Genomic DNA, 17,587 nt, shown 5'->3' on the forward strand with positions numbered 1-17,587 from the left:
ATTTTAACCTCCTTACTAGGCTTATGAGTTTTAGATCTACCTTAATTATGTGTTTGCTTTTACTGGGAAATTTTCTCCTCTCATAACTTTCTTCTATTGTGGCCTTTTCTTTCCACTTAAAGAATTTCCTTTAAAAAATATTAAAGATTTTATTTATTTATTCATGAGAGACACAGAGAGAGGGGCAGGCTTCCTGTGGGGAGCCTGATGCCAGACTCAATCCTCAGACCTGGGGATCACAACCGGAGCCAAAGGCAGATGCTTAACCACTGAGTCACCCAGGCGTCCTGCAGAAGCATTTCTAAGGAGGAAATGTATAGTGATATAGGCCTACCTCAAGAAACAAGGGCATTTTAAACAATCTAACCTTACATCTAAAGGAAGTAGAAGAACCGCCTTGTAAAGCTAGTTTAGTGGTGATGAACTCCTTTGTCTGGGACACTCTCTCTCCTTCAACTCTGAATGATAATCTTGCTGAATAGAGTATTCTTGGTTGCAGGGTTTGTTTTTTCTTTCAGCACTTTGATTATGCCATTCCCTGCTGGCCGATGGAGTTCCTGCTGAAAATGAGTGCATAGCCTTAGGGAGTTTCCCATGTATGTAACTGTTTGCTTTTCTCTTGCCTTTGGGATTCTCTATTTTTTGCCATTTTAATTATGTGTCTTGGTGTGCACCTCCTTGGGTTCATCTTAAGGCTCTCCTTATTTCTTGCACCTAAAGGTCCATTTCATTCCTCAGGTTAAGGAAGTTTTCAGCTGTTATTTCTTCAAGTAAGTTTTTTGTCCCCCTTCTTTCGTCTCCTTCTGGGATCCCTATAATGCAAATGTTCACACACTTGATATGTCACAGAGGTCCCCTTAACCTAAATTTTAATTTTTGCTGTTCAGCTTGGATGTTTTCCATTACCCTGTCTTCCATATCACTGGCATGTTTTTCTGTATCCTCTAATCCACTGATTTCCTCTAGCATATTTTTAATTTTAGTTATTCTGTTCCTCAGCTCTGACTAGTTTTTATTTCATATCACTTTTGTTGAAGTTCTGAGTTCATTCATTCTTCTCTCAAGTCTGGTGCCTATCTTTCTGACCATGACCTTAAACTCTTTTGGGCATATTGCTTATCTTTCATTTAGCTCTTTTTCTGTGGTTTCACTTTCTTTTGTTTGGGACATATTCCTGTGTCTCCTCATTTTGTCTCATTCTAGGAATTAGGTCAGCTGCTTTTCCTGGTCTTGAATGTTGTGGCCTTGTGTAGAAGGGGGTACTGTGGTTTCCTGCAACGCAGTCCTCCTGGTCACCAGAACCTGTTGTGGTCGAGCCATGACAGCTGCTAGCATGCTGGTGGATGACGCTAGCCCTCTACTCCACTGGCTACAATGATCATCCTTTAGTGTTGAGGGTACATTGGTGGGCAGGGCTTTTTCCTTGCACAGCTGGCTAGTAAGCCCCACTGCAGCCTCTAAAGCATACAGACAGGGCCAGCCCTCTGTCTGCAGTGATCTACTTTGCCTACTGTGTACTCACTGGTGGGCAGGGCTTGCCTCCCATGTGGCTGGCTGTGAGACTTGGTCACAGTAGCTGGGGTTTATTAGTCGGCAGAACTGGCCCTTAGGTGCCTCTGTGACTGCTGCAGACACACTGAGGGGTAGGGCTTGCTCTGTAGCCAGCTGAGAAGCCTAGCTGTAGCAACTGTGTGTACACTGGTATGTGGGGTTAGCTCCCCATGGCAGGAATTGGTATGGAGAGGTGCCTGCCACAGGGGGCAGGTTAGACAGGGCATGGCACACAGTGCTAACAAGGTAAGTGGAGAATGTTAACTGGCTTCTACAAGTGTCTGGCTGTCCAGGCTGGGAGAGGGCGAGAAAAATTGCACCCACTAGCTCTTTCTTTCCTGGAGAAAGCTCCTGTATTTCCTGCCCTTCCTGTACACATCCTAAAACAAGTCAGTAAATCTCCCTCTCGTATATCCCATGCACTTTTCAAACTGCTGCTTCTGTGCTCTGTATCGGGCCTAGTTATTTAGTATGCTGGCTTTTAAAGGGTGGAGACTTCCTATGGCCTTTCCTATGGCCCTCCAGCTCTCCACTGAGCGTGGAGTTAAGCCACACTGATTTTCAAAGCCAGACATTGTAGAGACTGGTCTTCTCAGTCCCAACTCCCCAGGGCCAGGGGTGTCCATTGTGGAATGTCTCCTCCTTGTGAGGCCCTCATTTTTGTGAGTAGTCACTCCAGGGGTTTAATTCCTTATGGCATCTTTGTCCCTCTTACCCTTTTTGATGTGACCTTGTCTCTACACCTGGCTGTGGAAGATCTGTTGGCCAGTCCTGGTTTTCAAGTGAGTTGTGCTACGTGTAGCAATTTGCCTCATGTGTCCATGGTGGGGAAGTGAATTCAGAGTTCTCCTTCTCTGCCATCTTCCCTCTCCTGTAAAATTGCTTTTAGAAAATTATACGAAGTCATTTTAATATAGTTGTATCTTTTACACATTTGAAAAAAGTAATGTTCTAAATTATGAAAGAAAAATTTAATAGGCAATAAAATATTAACGTAAGACAATGTGTAAAAATTATTTTAGTTTTTTCATAGATGTCCACCTACTGGTACAAGAGTAAAACCTGCATTAGCTGAGTGCCTGCAAGCTGCTCCATAAGTTGGCCTCCAGTAATAATGCTTTTTAAGGCCATTCGAGACTTCTGCAAGATACACATGTCCATCCACCACAAATGCCTCCACGTCTGTATTGTCTGGTTTTAGACGGCCCATTTGCATTAACTCTGAATATGCCTAGGATTTTTAAGAAGAGAAAAACCTATCATTAAGAAAATTGTTCAATTATCAAAATGAATAAGCTTGCAAAAATTAGAAATAAGTTTTAAGGTATTTTGTTTACTGACTCCCAGAATTAACAATTCTCTGTATTCCCAATTTTGTGGGCCAAGGATCCCATGATCAAAATTTTCAAGTCCTACAGGAGTTCTTAAATGAAGGAGGAAAGAGTTGTAAATGCCCTTGAAAATACAACAATATACATTTCTCAGAAAAATAACCAGATTTTGGCATACAGCTGTATGGAGCTCATGAACTCCCTGAAGCTGCTTTATAGACTAAGGCTAACAGACAATTTCCGTAGTATTAGACATTGGCCTGGCTGGTAGCCCAATTCCAAATTCATTGTAGAATTTTCTTTGCATATCTCTTACGGGTCCTTGGTATCTTTGTAAGGGTGTCACACAAACATGTTAAAATGGTTGGCCGATAAGGTTATGAGTATAAAGAAAGGCAAATATTTACAGAGTGTAAAAGATTTAAAATTTTAGTTGCTTTCTACTCCAGTTTGTCATTATGCCAAACTCAGTTTCTATTGTGTAGAATATGTTTTTCTGAAATCAGGGGTTTAAGTAGTATATCTTATTACTCTTTTTAGAGATGGAATTTTGGATAGTCTTTGCAAATTGAGAATTTTAGCATCTTCATTCTTTCCAAATAAAAACTACTTGTTACAATACTTTTTGTTTGGAAAGTAGTATCAAGGGCTCTATTTATAAGCAACATATAAAAGCACTCACACTATATGTCTCCAAATTCCATGTCTTGGTTTAATTATTGGGCAGCAGATTGGAGATTGTGCTGCATCAAATTAGAATAAATCAACTAATTTTTAAAATGTTTTAACTTTGGAGGAATTAGGACTGTATAATTCAGTGATCTTTACACCAATATGTAGTATTTGATATCTTCTGCTATTTAAACCACAAAACTTTCCAGTGGTTAATTTTTAGGACTTAGGTTAAAATTTATCAAAACTACAGTGTCTTACTATATTTTGGAATCATTTCTAAGGCCACCTGTGAATGTCTGATATTATAGAGAAGACCCCAGAAAAAGCCTCTGTGAAGAAAAAAAAAAAAAAGAAAACTTACCACACATGTAGCCTCATCAAATTTGTTTCCCCAAATGTAGACATTTGAGAGGGTGGGGTTTATTTTCATTGACTGCGAAAGTGCAACAAGGCCTTCTCCCTCTATGTTGTTGCTGACTACTGACAGCCTGTGAAAAACAAGTAGTGGTAATCCTGGAAACCAATACATACATCCACAAAGAGTATGCATAAATAGATACTTAAAAGTAATGCTAATTAAAACCTAAGAAACTTCGTTTCCTAAGTGGATGTTTCATGTATGTAGAAAAGCTACATACCAGAAACCCAGTCTGTTTTATTTTAGATCATTCAGTAAACATTTGGGTGGATTACAAATACACCTTTCAGGATAAAGTCATCTGTAGTATTTTCTTTGATTATTTTTTATCTTGGTCATATTGAATGATTATAATTTTTCTATAGAATTCAGGATACTGTAGGAGGTAAGAATTTTCTCATTCTTAAGCAGTCATGACTAGAATCAATCTAATTTTAAATAGACATTACTTTTGAAAAAGAGAAATTGAAATGTTTATTTTTTTTTTAATTTTTTATTTATTTATTTATGATAGAGAGAGAGAGAGAGAGGCAGAGACATAGGCAGAGGGAGAAGCAGGCTCCATGCACCAGGAGCCCAACATGGGATTCGATCCCGGGTCTCCAGAATCGCGCCCTGGGCCAAAGGCAGACGCCAAACCGCTGCGCCACCCAGGGATCCCAAGAGAAATTGAATGTTTAATGTCTATTAGAACTTTTCATATTTCATCATGGATCTTGAGTTTTAAGAGGGTTGGGGTTACTATTTTAAATGTTTAGGTTTAGGGATCCCTGGGTGGCGCAGCGGTTTAGCGCCTGCCTTTGGCCCAGGGCACGATCCTGGAGACCCGGGATCGAATCCCACATCGGGCTCCCGGTGCATGGAGCCTGCTTCTCCCTCTGCCTATGTCTCTGTCTCTCTCTGTGACTATCATAAATAAATAAAAATTAAAAAAAAAAATAATAAAAAATAAATGTTTAGGTTTTTCTCATTGATTAAATATAAAACCATACTAACGCTTTAAGACTCCTGTTGTGTGAAGCAAGAGTTTCACTGAGATACTTTGCTCCTGCATTTTCTATTCTGTTAAAAGAAAGATCTAGTACTTCCAGGGTAGTATTGGTTTTCAGTACATCAGCCAAATACACCATTCCATCACGAGTTATTTTATTGCTGGGAAGGGAAAAATACATGGTTACATTTGAAATATGAAGTATTCTTTTATTCATAAAGATTAACATGCTTCAAAACTGTTGTGTAGAACATTACTTTCTAGTTTAGTAAATATTTTTCTTAAAGATTTATTTATTCATGATAGACATAGAGGCAGAGACACAGGCAGAGGGAGAAGCAGGCTCCATGCAGGGAGCCCTACATGGGACTCGATCCCAGGACTCCAGGATTGCGCCCTGGGCCAAAGACAGGCACCAAACTGCTGAGCCACCCAGGGATCCCCTCTAATTTAGTAAAGATTTTAATCACTCAGTTTCCAAAAATGTTAATGAAAATTTGCTATAAAAGGTTGCTTCCATTCTGGTTTACTCCTGATTAAACTGCTCATTCACATTGTTAGGAGATAGAATATTAGTTGAAACTAAATACTAAGGCTTATTAGGACAAAAAGTTGACAACGGTGGTTGTATTTTCTGGTCTTTGAAATTAGTGTTTAACAGTGTGTCCTATGTACTGTGAACATTTACATAGATTATTCCCAGGACTTCTGGATTAACGTATTAATCATCACTTACCAGCTGACATCAAGGTAGCGTAGGCTTCCATTTAGATACAGTGCATCACATAACTGTTTTATACCACAGTTTTTTATATTATGCTTACACATGTGTAGTTCAACAAGGCACTGATTTTCTTTCAACATGTGGCCTAGGTGAACTGTGGATTCTTCCTAAAAATAGGTAAAATCTTTTTCTAAAATACATTTTGAAGCTGTACGTGTTTATTCCAAACACATGCTAAGTTATTTAAATTAGCTTTTAAAAAAGGTATCAATTAAGACTGTTAGTCTATAGTTTGTTTTGGCTTGGCTTTTTTTTTTTTGGCTTGGCTTTTAAGAAAAATCAATTTTGCCACAAATGATACTTTAGCATTTTAAAAACCACTGTATTTGCAAAGTACAGTGACCTAAGTGATGTAAAAGAGGCTGGTTTTAAAAAGTCTTAATTCTGGGTGTGATCCTGGAGACTTGGGATCGAGTCCCACATCAGGCTCCCTGCATGGAGCCTCCTTCTCCCTCTGCTTGTGTCTCTGCCTCTGTCTCTCATGAATAAAGAAATGGAATCTTTTAAAAAAAATTTTAAAAAGTGTCTTAATTCTAAACAATAAAAGTTGGTCCCATGATGTATTGCACATGTTAAGTTCCCTTATTGCTGTCTTCGCAAGAATTTCTAAATGTTTCTTAAACCCTCATATGTTGCTGAACTTCTCAATCTCTACTCTTTACAGACAAAATACAAAGATGTTTCTCAGTGTTGATTCTATTTTTAAAATATACTTCTTAGTCCTGTACTATCCAGTTCTTCTCTTTTATAATCATCCCAAATTTCTAAATGTGTTGTACTGTTCTAGTCACTGGAAGACTTATTTTTAATTCCAAAATCTGTTCCCAGGCAAAAAGTATATAACCTCAATGAGGATTTGAATACTAAGCACTTTTAAGTTGTTAACAAAGTCAAAGTAGGTCTTAAAACTAATGGGTCAGTATTTTATGGTAAGGAGAAGCCCTCTTGACTGCTGCATTTTTTTTTTTCTAAGTAAGCTCCATGCCTGGCATATGGAGCCCAATGCAGGGCTTGAACTCACGACCCTGAGGATCAAGACTCTGAGATCAAGACCTGAGCAGAGATCAAGAGTTGGATGCTTAACCAACTGAGCCACCCAGGTGCCCCGAGCCTGCTATATATATAATAAAGGTCACTGAAAATTCTGATCACGAACACAGATAACTATGTATGCTCATATTATTGTCTTCTACATAATAACTCAGAAAAACTACAAAAGTTAAATGAAACCACACAGCAGTAGCAGATAGTACATGAGTTTTGTAATGAAAAGTATATGAGTTACATAATTAAACTATCCAAATACTAGCTTTATACTAGCTGTCTGACTTTGGGCAAATTATTTCATCTAGCTTAAGTCTCCATTTCCTTTTCTGTAAGTTAGATAAAATTATACTTCCCCTCACAGAATTAACAAAAAAGTACCTGGCAGAAAATAATTGTTCTATAGAACACTGCATTTTTTTATTCAGTATTCCATAATCCTATATCTGATTTAAATTATTGCTGACATTGGAAAAAGTACACCCAAAGGGAAGCTATAGTTTGGGATCTTAGCAAATGAAAATTGACCACGGGGGGCGGGGGGGGGGGGCAGTATTGCTCTGCATGGTGCCTGGAACAGAAAACAGGATATATATTTGTGTTTTATGCTTTGATTGCAATTTTTTTTTTTTTAAGGTCAAGAAGTTTGGTTGTACGACCACCCTTGTTAAGGAAAGGAACTAGAACCAGAAATAGTGAAGGGTTTTTAGATCCATTTGCCAAGTTTGACAATTTGCTTAGTATAGCACCTGGCATTCATATTTTTCCATGCTCCTTCAAATAGTGAAATGTAATTCCTTAAATAGGTTTGCAGGCTTATATTTGGGAATGGCAAAGTGTGAAGCACCACACAAGAAGTCTACTCCACAGCCACTGGAGACTAGTACTCCCAGGGATAGAATGGAGGGTGGCTCCTCCACACCTTCCAGGAGTAGGAAGCATGCTAGAGTTTAGCTGACTCCTAGAAGCACCAGGCTGACACCTGAGAAAGACCTTGGGCTTCTCATAACTATTCTCAGATTTAGGAATGACACCACTTGACATGCTTTAAAAAAAAAGGAATCGTGCTTCCAATGTGATTCCATATAGTTTAACATACTTCCTTGAGACTTTAATCCAGAAAATTTTGATTTAGTCTTCAAATCTGATGTCCTTAATCTGAGAACCTTCTCTGCAACATCTCCTAAAAATCATGTTAAGAAACAAAGCAGCCCTGAAAGCAGGTACCATGTTTTTAGTCATCTTGTGTCCAGTGTGCAGCTTAGCTATAGGATCAAGTCTAGACTTTGCAGGTTGCTCTTCGCATACAGGTTTTGTTTTTAAGTTTTTAAGGTTTATTTATTCATGAGAGACACAGAGACATAGGCAGGGGGAGAAATAGGCTTCCCCACGGGGAGCCTGATGTGGGACTTGATCCTGGGACCCCAGGATCAAGCCCTGAGCTGGAGGCAGACTCAACCACCGAGCCACCAGACATACCTACTCAGGATTTCAAAAGCGGTTTAGTAATATCAACATAACAAAATTCACACTGAGTTCTTACACTCCAGTCTTTTTGTCTTGATTACTTTGCTGCTTTACAGGTTTACTCACTGTTAATCTGAGTTCACAAGGGAAAAAAAAAAAGACCTGGTTTACTGCTTAAATACGTGACATCTAAAATCATAATTTAACTCCATTTTTCTTCAAAATAAGTTTTTCTTCGTAAACGCAGTAAATTCTAAAAATATGAACCTTGACATAACCTTCAATTTATTCACATGTAGTAATATTAAGCTCTCATCACTTTGAATACATACCTGTTCACCATACAGTATAGGTCGGTTTAGGTTTATTCCCTTAATTGTTTGGTTTTGAGTTAGGACTGTAGCAAATGCTATCACACTTTGCATTCCCTAGAAACAGTAAATTCATTAAGGAAATTGATGAAGTATATAACCTCCCTATTTCAAAATCAGTAATTTAGATTTGAAGAAATAAACTCTTTTAAATTATAAACCCTGAATTATAGTTTGGTCAAACTAGCAATGAATTTCTACTATGTTATGTTCTCTTCCCCTTCCCTAAAATCTGTAAGACAGGAGAGGAGCTCTTAAAGTTTCAGGATCCATTTCCTATGATGTTCACTTCTGGGTTTGCTCCTAAGCCCTCAGGGTTCTGTGGGCTGCAGACCTCAGATGCCCAGACACACGCAGAGCCCAGCTAGGGCTCTACACCACTCACACACACCCTTGTGCAAGCATTCTATATGCATACTCGTACTTCGGGTGTGTGTGGTGGGAAAGGTTACTAATCACCTTTTTCACGGCTTCCACACGGTTCCCTCTTGACCACCTGGGAAGGGCCTCATTCCCCCATTTCTATGGTGGACCCCACCACACACACCCAGGTGTTGTGCCAGAAAACCTGGGCCTCCTCACCGCCCGTCTATTCACCCTCACACGCAATTAATCAGTTAAGTCTTAGAGATCGTCTCCATAAGAGGTCTCAGGTTAGCCGTCTGCCCCCACCCCAGCCCCGTACTCACGACGCCTATAGTAACTTCCTAAGTGGTAAGTGAGCTTCCTCTTTCCACCCTCTAGTGCCCCAGAAGCCAGAGTGATCTTTTTTTTTTTTTTTTTTTTTTCAGAGTGATCTTTTTGAAGGACCATTAGATCATGTAAGCCCTCAAAGCCTTATGATACGTATTTATAATATGACCCCCTCTTCCCCTGGCCTTGACCCACAGCCCATACGATGTTGCTGGATCTGGCCTCTGCAGACCTTTCACCTTCACTTTGCGATACTCTTAACTCCTTGGTCTAGCCATTCTGGCTTTTCAGTTCTTAAAACCTGCCAGGCTTGACATTTCATTATTCATATACGTCTCATGATTTTTGCCATATTTATCAGTTTTACTATTTACTTAATAGTTTTCTGTTAAATCACTCACTTTTTCCAATTTTAAAGCTCTATCACTACCAGAAATGGAAAACTGTAATTCCTCAAAATAGAAAGCATCTGTAAAATACAGATAAAATACAATAGTAGTAAAATCACCTCAATCCATAATAGCAATGCGACCCATACCACGCTATTTTAGAGTCTGTGTGTGCTGGACCCCTGCCTGGAATGTTGTGCCATGGACCCTCTTCCAAGGCAGTTTTTTCTCATCCTTCATGACTCGTAACTATTACGTCCTCAAATATTAGGCAACTGTCCTATCATGCATATTCCCTCCTTCCAAATGGAGTACTTGGCCATCTTTGTAGCACTTTTCTCTTTATCGATAGAATAAATTAGAACTAGAATATAGGTTTTCTAATGAAGTAGCAGTTGTTTAATTAAACAGTCTTTAAAAAATCCCATTTAGGTTAAGAAGGGTTATAGATAGAAGCTTAGGAACAATTTTATTCTAGGCATTCCTCTATAGTATTATTTAATACAACCTGATTTTATTAATAGCACCATTATGTCTAATAGTAAAAAAAACTTTTGGTGATATTTAGGGACAAGTTTATTCATTTATAAGACTGTTATTTAGCTGGTCTCTTTAACGGTTCCCTATCCTGGTTTCCAAGAATGATGCAGTACCTGGATGATTTTTCTCATAAGTATTTTACTCACCAGATCACAGTCACCCAGATCTAATTTTTCTAAAGATGAATTAATTTGCAGCATTGCAGCAAAAAACATTCCACCTTTATTTTCAATCTTGTTCCCAGTCATTCTGAGGTATTTCAGAGTTGTATTCTTCTGAAAAGGAAAAGAATCAAAACTTCATTAAATTCTTCCACAGAATTGTCTTTTGATTACATAAGTTAGGAGACTATTACTATTTGCAAACTCATCAATTTTTCATGAAGATAGAATAGGCTGTACTCCTTAAAGGTAAATATTGTTTCCCAATAAGAGATGAAAAAAATCCAGCTTATTTTTGTAGTGTCAGGATTCCCAGGAAACCGATGCTGAAACAATGCCTAGTAAATGATGCAGATTTTAATTAATTTTCCTTTCACTGGGAAATCTATACATTTGTTTTCTTTTTTTTTTTTTTTAAAGATTTTATTTATTTATTCATGATAGTCACACAGAGAGAGAGAGACAGAGAGGCAGAGACACAGGCAGAGGGAGAAGCAGGCTCCATGCAGGGAGCCCGACGTGGGATTCGATCCCGGGTCTCCAGGATCGTGCCCTGGGCCAAAGGCAGGCGCCAAACCGCTGCGCCACCCAGGGATCCCTATACATTTGTTTTCTAAAAAAAATTATACTGCTTTTTAAAATTGTGAAATTCATATAACCCACAACCATTTTAAAGTGTACAATTCACTGGTTTTTAATAAAGTCACAATGTTATACAGCCATCACCTAGCTAGTTCCAAAATACTTTCATCATCCCCTCACCCCCCACAAAAGAAGACCCTGAACTATTAAGCAGTCATTCCATATTCTCCCTGTATTACTTTTTTTTTTCAAGATTTTATTTATTCATGAGAGACACAGAGAGAGAGAGAGAGGCAGAGACACAGGCAGAGGGAGGAGCAGGCTCCATGCAGGGAGTCGGACGTGGGACTCGATCCCAGGTCTCCAGGATCACACCCTGGGCAGAAGGCAGACCCTTAAACCGCTGAGCCACCCAGGCTGCCCTCCCTGTATTACTTTTAAAGGAATGTAATTTCTCAGACACTTGCAAAGTTTAACTCCTCATTCCACTCCTTTCACTATTCTTTCACAAAGAAAGACGTTTTCTAATATTCACACGGAAGTCTGCAAATATTGACAGGACATTATTATAGACAAAAAGTGGAAACCCAAACATCCTTAACTGATGCATGAATAGGATATATCCAAACAAGGGAACATTATTCAGCAGTAAAGAAGGAATGAAGTTTGTTACAATACGGATGAACCTGGAAAGTATTAAGCCGGTCACAAAAGACTATATATTGTAAGAGTCCATTTATGTGAAATGTCCAGAATAGGCAATCTATAGATGGAATATAGATTAGTGACTGCCAGGAGCTGGGGAGTGAAAGAAGCATGGAGAAGTGAAAGAAGTATTGCTAATGGGTGCAGAGCTGCTTTTTTGGGATAAAAATGTTCTAAAAACAGTGATGGTCACACAGTTCTGAATATACAAAAACCTACTGAACACCTTCAAATTTTCATGGAAAATTTTTGTGAATTATCTTAATAAAGCTATTTTTTAAAGAAGTTCAAAAGTGTTCATGTAAGGTTACATTTTAATAAATTGAAGGGTAATGAAAATACACATTTGCACGAGTTCATAATAACATTTGACCCTGTTAATTACAAGCTATCAGAAGGTAAAATTCCCAAAGAAAATATTAGTTTGAGGTCTATAAATGCTTACATGTAGTGCTTTAGCAATCAGTTCTCCACCTTCGGGCCCAATATCATTAAACATAAGATTTAAGTAAATGAGTTTATGTTGTTTCTATAATAAGAGAAAAGAAGCTATTACACAGGTAATTATGAGGAAAAAAATATCAGTATAGGAGCTGCTTAATTTAAGTAAAAGTATTTACCTCCAAAGAAAATCTTTGTAACATAGAAAATCTGAAAGTCCAACAAAAGAAACTACCATTGAGGGGTGGGGGATGGGGAGGGTGTAAATGACCATTCTCATTTAAACATAACTGCAAAATAAATGAAAGAAAAAGATTATTCTGATTGATGATTCAAAGTACGAATGTCCTTTATATATTTAACTGTTCAGGTTTGCAAAAGAGGACTCAGGAGCTCTAGGTACCAACAATCTACTGATAACACACACACAAGTGGGTTTTCAGTGGTTTTTGGTTTTTTTTTTTTTTAAGATTTTATTTATTTGACAGGACATAAGCAGGGGAAGCAGCAGGCAGAGGGAGAGAGAGAAGCAGGCTCCCCGCTGAGCAGGAAGCATGATAGGGGCTCCATCCCAGGACCCTGGGACCATGACTCGAACCAAAGGCAGACACTGAACCGACTGAGCCCCCAGGTGCCCCTTTTCAGTATTTCAAGTGTTATAAATACAGTGCAAGTCAGGACCCTGGACATTTTGCAAAACTAGCATTTTATGTGTGTGCCCCTAGTCTAGGGGGTTTCACTGTAAACAAAACTAAGAACATTTTGATGATTTTTGCAGCATTTTGTACTTGCTGAGAATAAATTAGTTCATATTCTTTTTCAAATCTTCACTTTACTTCTGCTCTGTGCCATCTCACGAATATGCAAGATCATTTTAAAGCTCATTGGAAGCAGGTTTAGCAGTTGGGACAAGTAGGTAGGAACTTAAAGAGCTAACTAACTTAAGAGGTATCAAAGAAATGATACAGGCTGCTTTAAACATTTTAACTGAAAATACAGACATATACCCATATTTTCCAGTCTTCTGATGTTGAAACAAAGCCTTAAAGTACACCTACTCTGATTGGTGGAGCAGGCTGGGTTTTTTTTTTTGGTTTTTGTTTTTTTGACCTCACTTTCTTTCTTAAATAAAATGCAACCTTAATGCAGCATTTCAGCATGGACATCTCCAAAGTGAAGTCTGCAATAAAGGGTTAACTTAGCAGGCTTGGGGTGCTCAAACCCTGCACCTTCCAAAGAAAGGACTGGTTCTTCACTGACTTCTGGAAGAAAACAAAGAGAACTAAGAACGTTTTGTAGTAAAATACCTGGAGCAGTCTTGCAGCATAGTATGCACCAACGTCACTTATGAGGTTATATCGAACATCCAAACCTGAAGAACACAGATGAATAGAGATGGATATTCCATATACTGAATAATTAAAATCAGGAAAATGAAAGCAAGAGGTAACGATTGTTAGGGAGACATATACCATTAATATATAGATTCTTCTTTAAAATTCTGGAAAGAATCCAAAAATCTTCACCTGTTACTCTTTCTACTGGCATTAAGCAACTGTTACCAGCAATGTTTAATGTGAGTCCTTCCAACCTGTTAAAGTACAAAAAAGAAACCCAATAAAGAAATGAGTATTTTTTTCTTCCCCCGTAAACAGTAACATCATGAATAGCATTTACTGAAACCAGGTATGTATCACAATACAGATTTATACCAAGTAACTTAAGACTACTGAATATTCTGCAGATTTTGTAAATACTTTTACACTATATAATTTTTTCTCACACACACACAAAAAAGGTATCTCTACTTGATAACGATGACATCAAAGACTTCAATGATTTTCATAAGTAAATCCAGCTCACAGGAGTTCAGGACAAATCTGAAGGTTAGACTTGGAGAGCGCGGGTCTAGTGCTCTTCCCCGTACTCCACTACCCTCAAGGCCAACTAACCGCGCCCATCATCTACTTCTCCAAATCAAAGGGTATGTGTGTCCATTTTAATAAGCATTTGCAAATCATCTTAAACAAATCACTCAGTATTCCAAGGTTTTCACACAGATCCAATGTCAGTGGATATTATGTAATCAAGTATTTGTCTTCCTTACCCCTTTTCAATTTCTTTATCCACTTCTTGGAGCTTATGCAATATAAAATAGTTAATTTTCTGGGACTTTTCCACACATAGATTATAATAATTCTCCTGGAGATGGCCAATAATTTCTGGAGCTTTTGAAAGATAAGTACATTGCTCTTCATCACTTAGAAATTATACCAGGATCTTTCCTGTCCCCTCCCCCCCCAATTGCACTTCTTTCAAAGATATGAATGTGTGTGTGTATAGAGTCAGGGGTGAGGAAGAAAAGGAGATAGAATTAAGAATAGAGAAAGGAAGATGGAATTGGGAATAAAAATGCTGTCTGGAGAAGCATGCACTGAGGGTGGGCAGACACTAACTTGCAAGTGGCACAAGGGAAAAACTGGTCCTGGTAGCTGAGGAAAGGGATATTCAAAGAAATTAAATACTTTGTTCAAAACCATACAGCTAATAAGGGCAGAGTATAAAAACAGACTCCAAAGCCTCTTTGCCACCTTGGATTAGGGTGACTCACGGGTTTTGGTTTTTGTTTTTTTTCCATGACTTCAAATAAAGACACTCTTATCAGAGAGTCCAAACTCTAAAAGGATCCGAAAAATCACCAAGTCCCAGAAGCTTCTTAGATGCCCTCCACACCATCCTTGAATGTAGCTCTGGCGGTTCCTCCTAACGCTGAGTTGAGGCCTGGCTCATAGAAGCTCTTTGCCCTCCCTGCCTTTCCATTTCCTCTTTGTAAAGCTTGATTTTTCTCTGTTCAGTCCTTAATAAAGACAACAGAAACAAAGCAGGAGTTGAAATCTTCCTCTGTTATGCCTGCAGCTTTCCTTAACGGCCTTACTGTTTTTGGTATTAATTTAAAAGGATCTTTTGCATTCTGGGGTGGAATCTATGTTAGCAGCACATACCACTATCTTTGTTTTTTGTCCTATCTTTTGTATAGGTCTCTTAAAAAAAAAATCTGCTCAGACATCTCACTACTCAACCAGCCTGGTGTCTTCAGGAGCCAACTTCTGAGTCTCTGCATCTCAAGAGATATCCTTGGCTGAGTAGATTTCCGCACTACATGAACTCAAGAGTTTGCTAAACAAATTTGCAAGACAAGATTTAAAAAAAAAGATTTTATTTACTCATGAGAGACACAGAGAGAGAGCCTGAGACATTGGCAGAGAGAGAAGCAGGCGCCATGCAGGGAGCTGGATGCGGGACTCGATCCTGGGACTCCGGGGTAACAACCCAAGCCAAAGGCAGACGCTCAACCCCTGAGCCACCCAGGCGTCCACAAAACAGGATTTAAAATGAGGAACATTAAAAAATGAAAGCAGTAGACTTTTCTTAATAGTTTTTAAAATAACCTTTAAAAAATTAACCCACTTATTCCAGACAACTTGGAAATTTCAGTATCAAAAGCAGCTAAATATCAGCAATCCCCTTGCTAAAGAACCATGACAACGGAGGCTCACGTGGAATTCAACCTATAAAATGCTACTTCAATAGCAAACAGATCTTGAAGGAATTTACTTGTTGGAGCTGGGATCCCACTGGGCTTCTTTCTTCCCTTTCTGGCTCCTACCTTCCTCGGTATTAAAAAGAGAAGAGGGGCAGCCGGGGTGGCTCAGTGGTTCAGCGCTGCCTTGGGCCCAGGGTGTGACCCCGGGGTCCTGGGATCGAGTCCTGCGTCAGGCTCCCTGCATGGGGCCTGCTTCTCCCTCTGTCTGTGTCTCTGCTTCTCTCTCTGTCTCTCATGAATAAATAAGTAAAATCTTAAAAAAAAAAAAAATGAAAAAGGAGAAGACTGCCCTGAGAATCCCTGAGGTTCAGTGCCACCCTCAACGGGCGGCACCATACCCGAGGCCTGCAGAAGAAATGTGTCAGACTTGAACTCCTGGTTTATCTGAGCGAAGGAATCTTCCACTACAACCTGAATAGGGCTAAAGAAAGTCACGAGAAGATTCTTATTACCTGACCACGGGTTTAAAGTATTTAAAAGTTTCTGCTCTACTTTGGGGTTTAAAGTATTTAAGTTTCTGCTCTATTTTCCCTGCTGTGCTCCCTTGCTTTAAAATTCACCTGTTGCAACGTCAGGATTCTACGGCACTAGTAGCTTATTTCCTGTATTCCTATTAGGGGAGCAGTAACAAGTCCGGCCTCAACCTGCCAAGAAAGCTAAAACTAGGACTAACCAGTTGCACAAGGAAATAGCAAGAGTCTGACTCAGACGTCCCTCTTCATCCGTGCCGGTGTCGTATTCCAAGTACCTTTCACCTGGTAGCACGTTTTACATGTTCTAAAGAAAGGCCTCATTTTGCAGGTGGCGGCGCGCGCCCTCCTGCGCTGGAGCAGCCAAGGCCCAGGGAGCCCAGGGCTGGGAGGGGGCAGCCGGGGTGGGGCGGCCGTGGGACTTCGACAAGCGAGTTTAACCTTCCCCGGCTTCAATTTCCTCGTATGCTCGGGGCGGAGCACGACGCCCATCTCAAGCTTGCTGCTATTTATTATTATTATTATTATTAATTAATTAATTTATTTATATTTAGCTTTAAGTGAAGATCTTAGTCCCGGGGGAGGGGGCAGGCCTGGGCGGGGGGTCGCAGGGCCACAGGGGCGGCGCCGGGTCGGGGCTGAGCCCAGGGGCCAGGGCAGCTCCGGAGGCCGGCGGGGCTGCTCGCGGCTGCAGGCCCAGGCACGCGCTTCCCGCCCAGCACCCAACGCGGACGGCGGCCGCCGGCAGGGCCCCGGGGAGGGGGGCGCTGGCGCTCCCGGGGCACCTCCCGGTCCCCGGCTCCGCGGAGGAGCTGCTGGGCGCTCCCGAGGCCCGCGGGGGCCGCCCGGGGGCGCCCTATTCCTTACCACTACCGCCAGCCGGCGCCCAGGACCGGGCCCGGGTCGCGGCGGGGGCGGGGGCGGGGGGCAGAGGCGGGGGCCCGGCCGGGGCGGCCTCGCTGCCGCCGTCCCACATCCTCCGTCCCGGTTCCCGCGCCGCGCCGACGCGTTGTCATGGCGACCGCGCGCATGCGCCTGCGCGCCCCAGGCCGCCCGCCGGGGCTGCGACCACGCGGCTCCCGAGCGCCCCCTGCAGCCCGCGGCCCGCGGTGGCGGTCGGGCCCCGAGGCCTGGGGGGCTCCTCGCTCACGCCGACCGCCTGCAGGTGCCCCGGGCCCGGACGAAGACCGCAGGGGACGGCGGCCCGGGCGTGAACCTGGGGACCGGGGGTCGAGCCCCGCGTCGGGCTCCCTGCATGGAGGCTGCGGCTCTGCCTCTCTCCTTCTGTGTCTCATGAATGAATAAATAAAATCTTAAAAAGCAAAAAACAAAACAAAACAGAGAAAATACGTTCCTGAGGCTTGGGGGGC

The 17,587-nt window shown here is 40.9% G+C and overlaps 2 protein-coding genes across 30 annotated transcripts in view; one reads left to right on the forward strand and one right to left on the reverse strand.

Moving 5' to 3' along the window:
- Positions 1–6,914, forward strand: part of MYNN (myoneurin) — a 33,764-nt gene extending 26,850 nt beyond the window's left edge. For 8 of the 25 annotated variants that reach the window (XM_077880273.1, XM_077880249.1, XM_077880251.1 and 5 more), the window contains 2 exons: positions 519–4,733; positions 4,936–6,914. The gene's annotated coding sequence lies outside the window, so the exon portion shown is untranslated. The remainder of the gene's footprint in view (positions 1–518; positions 4,734–4,935) is intronic. The other 17 variants (XM_077880255.1, XM_077880258.1, XM_077880266.1 and 14 more) reach the window with 7 other exon arrangements.
- On the reverse strand, positions 2,496–17,221 carry LRRC34 (leucine rich repeat containing 34). 5 transcript variants are annotated; one of them, XM_077880285.1, is made up of 11 exons: positions 17,085–17,215; positions 14,251–14,371; positions 13,616–13,734; positions 13,451–13,515; positions 12,148–12,231; positions 10,401–10,529; positions 8,594–8,689; positions 5,703–5,857; positions 4,972–5,127; positions 3,919–4,045; positions 2,496–2,782 (listed from the first exon to the last, which is right to left on the reverse strand). In XM_077880285.1, exons 1-11 carry the CDS (start codon positions 17,191–17,193, stop codon positions 2,579–2,581), a joined length of 1,365 nt encoding a protein of 454 aa, XP_077736411.1. In that variant the 5' UTR covers positions 17,194–17,215; the 3' UTR covers positions 2,496–2,578. The 5 variants fall into 5 exon arrangements, with proteins under 5 accessions (XP_077736411.1, XP_077736412.1, XP_077736413.1 ...); XM_077880286.1 differs by lacking the exon at positions 14,251–14,371 and adding an exon at positions 16,421–16,502 and having other exon boundaries at positions 17,085–17,208; XM_077880287.1 differs by lacking the exon at positions 17,085–17,215 and adding an exon at positions 14,843–15,000.
- Positions 17,222–17,587: the final 366 nt, after the last annotated feature.

The sequence above is a fragment of the Canis aureus genome, chromosome 31 (assembly GCF_053574225.1).
Source record: "Canis aureus isolate CA01 chromosome 31, VMU_Caureus_v.1.0, whole genome shotgun sequence".
Lineage (NCBI taxonomy): Eukaryota > Metazoa > Chordata > Mammalia > Carnivora > Canidae > Canis > Canis aureus.

What these genes read in the sequence shown, in the direction of transcription:
- LRRC34 (XM_077880285.1), bottom strand. Translation starts at nt 17,193, where the DNA reads ATGTGGGACGGCGGCAGCGAGGCCGCCCCGGCCGGGCCCCCGCCTCTG. An exon ending in TGATTGCTAAAGCACTACAT is followed by an intron (nt 10,530 to 12,147) that starts GTAAGCATTTAT and finishes TTTCCTTTTCAG; the next exon opens with AAGAATACAACTCTGAAATA. An exon ending in CGCTACCTTGATGTCAGCTG is followed by an intron (nt 5,128 to 5,702) that starts GTAAGTGATGAT and finishes TTCCCTTCCCAG; the next exon opens with CAATAAAATAACTCGTGATG.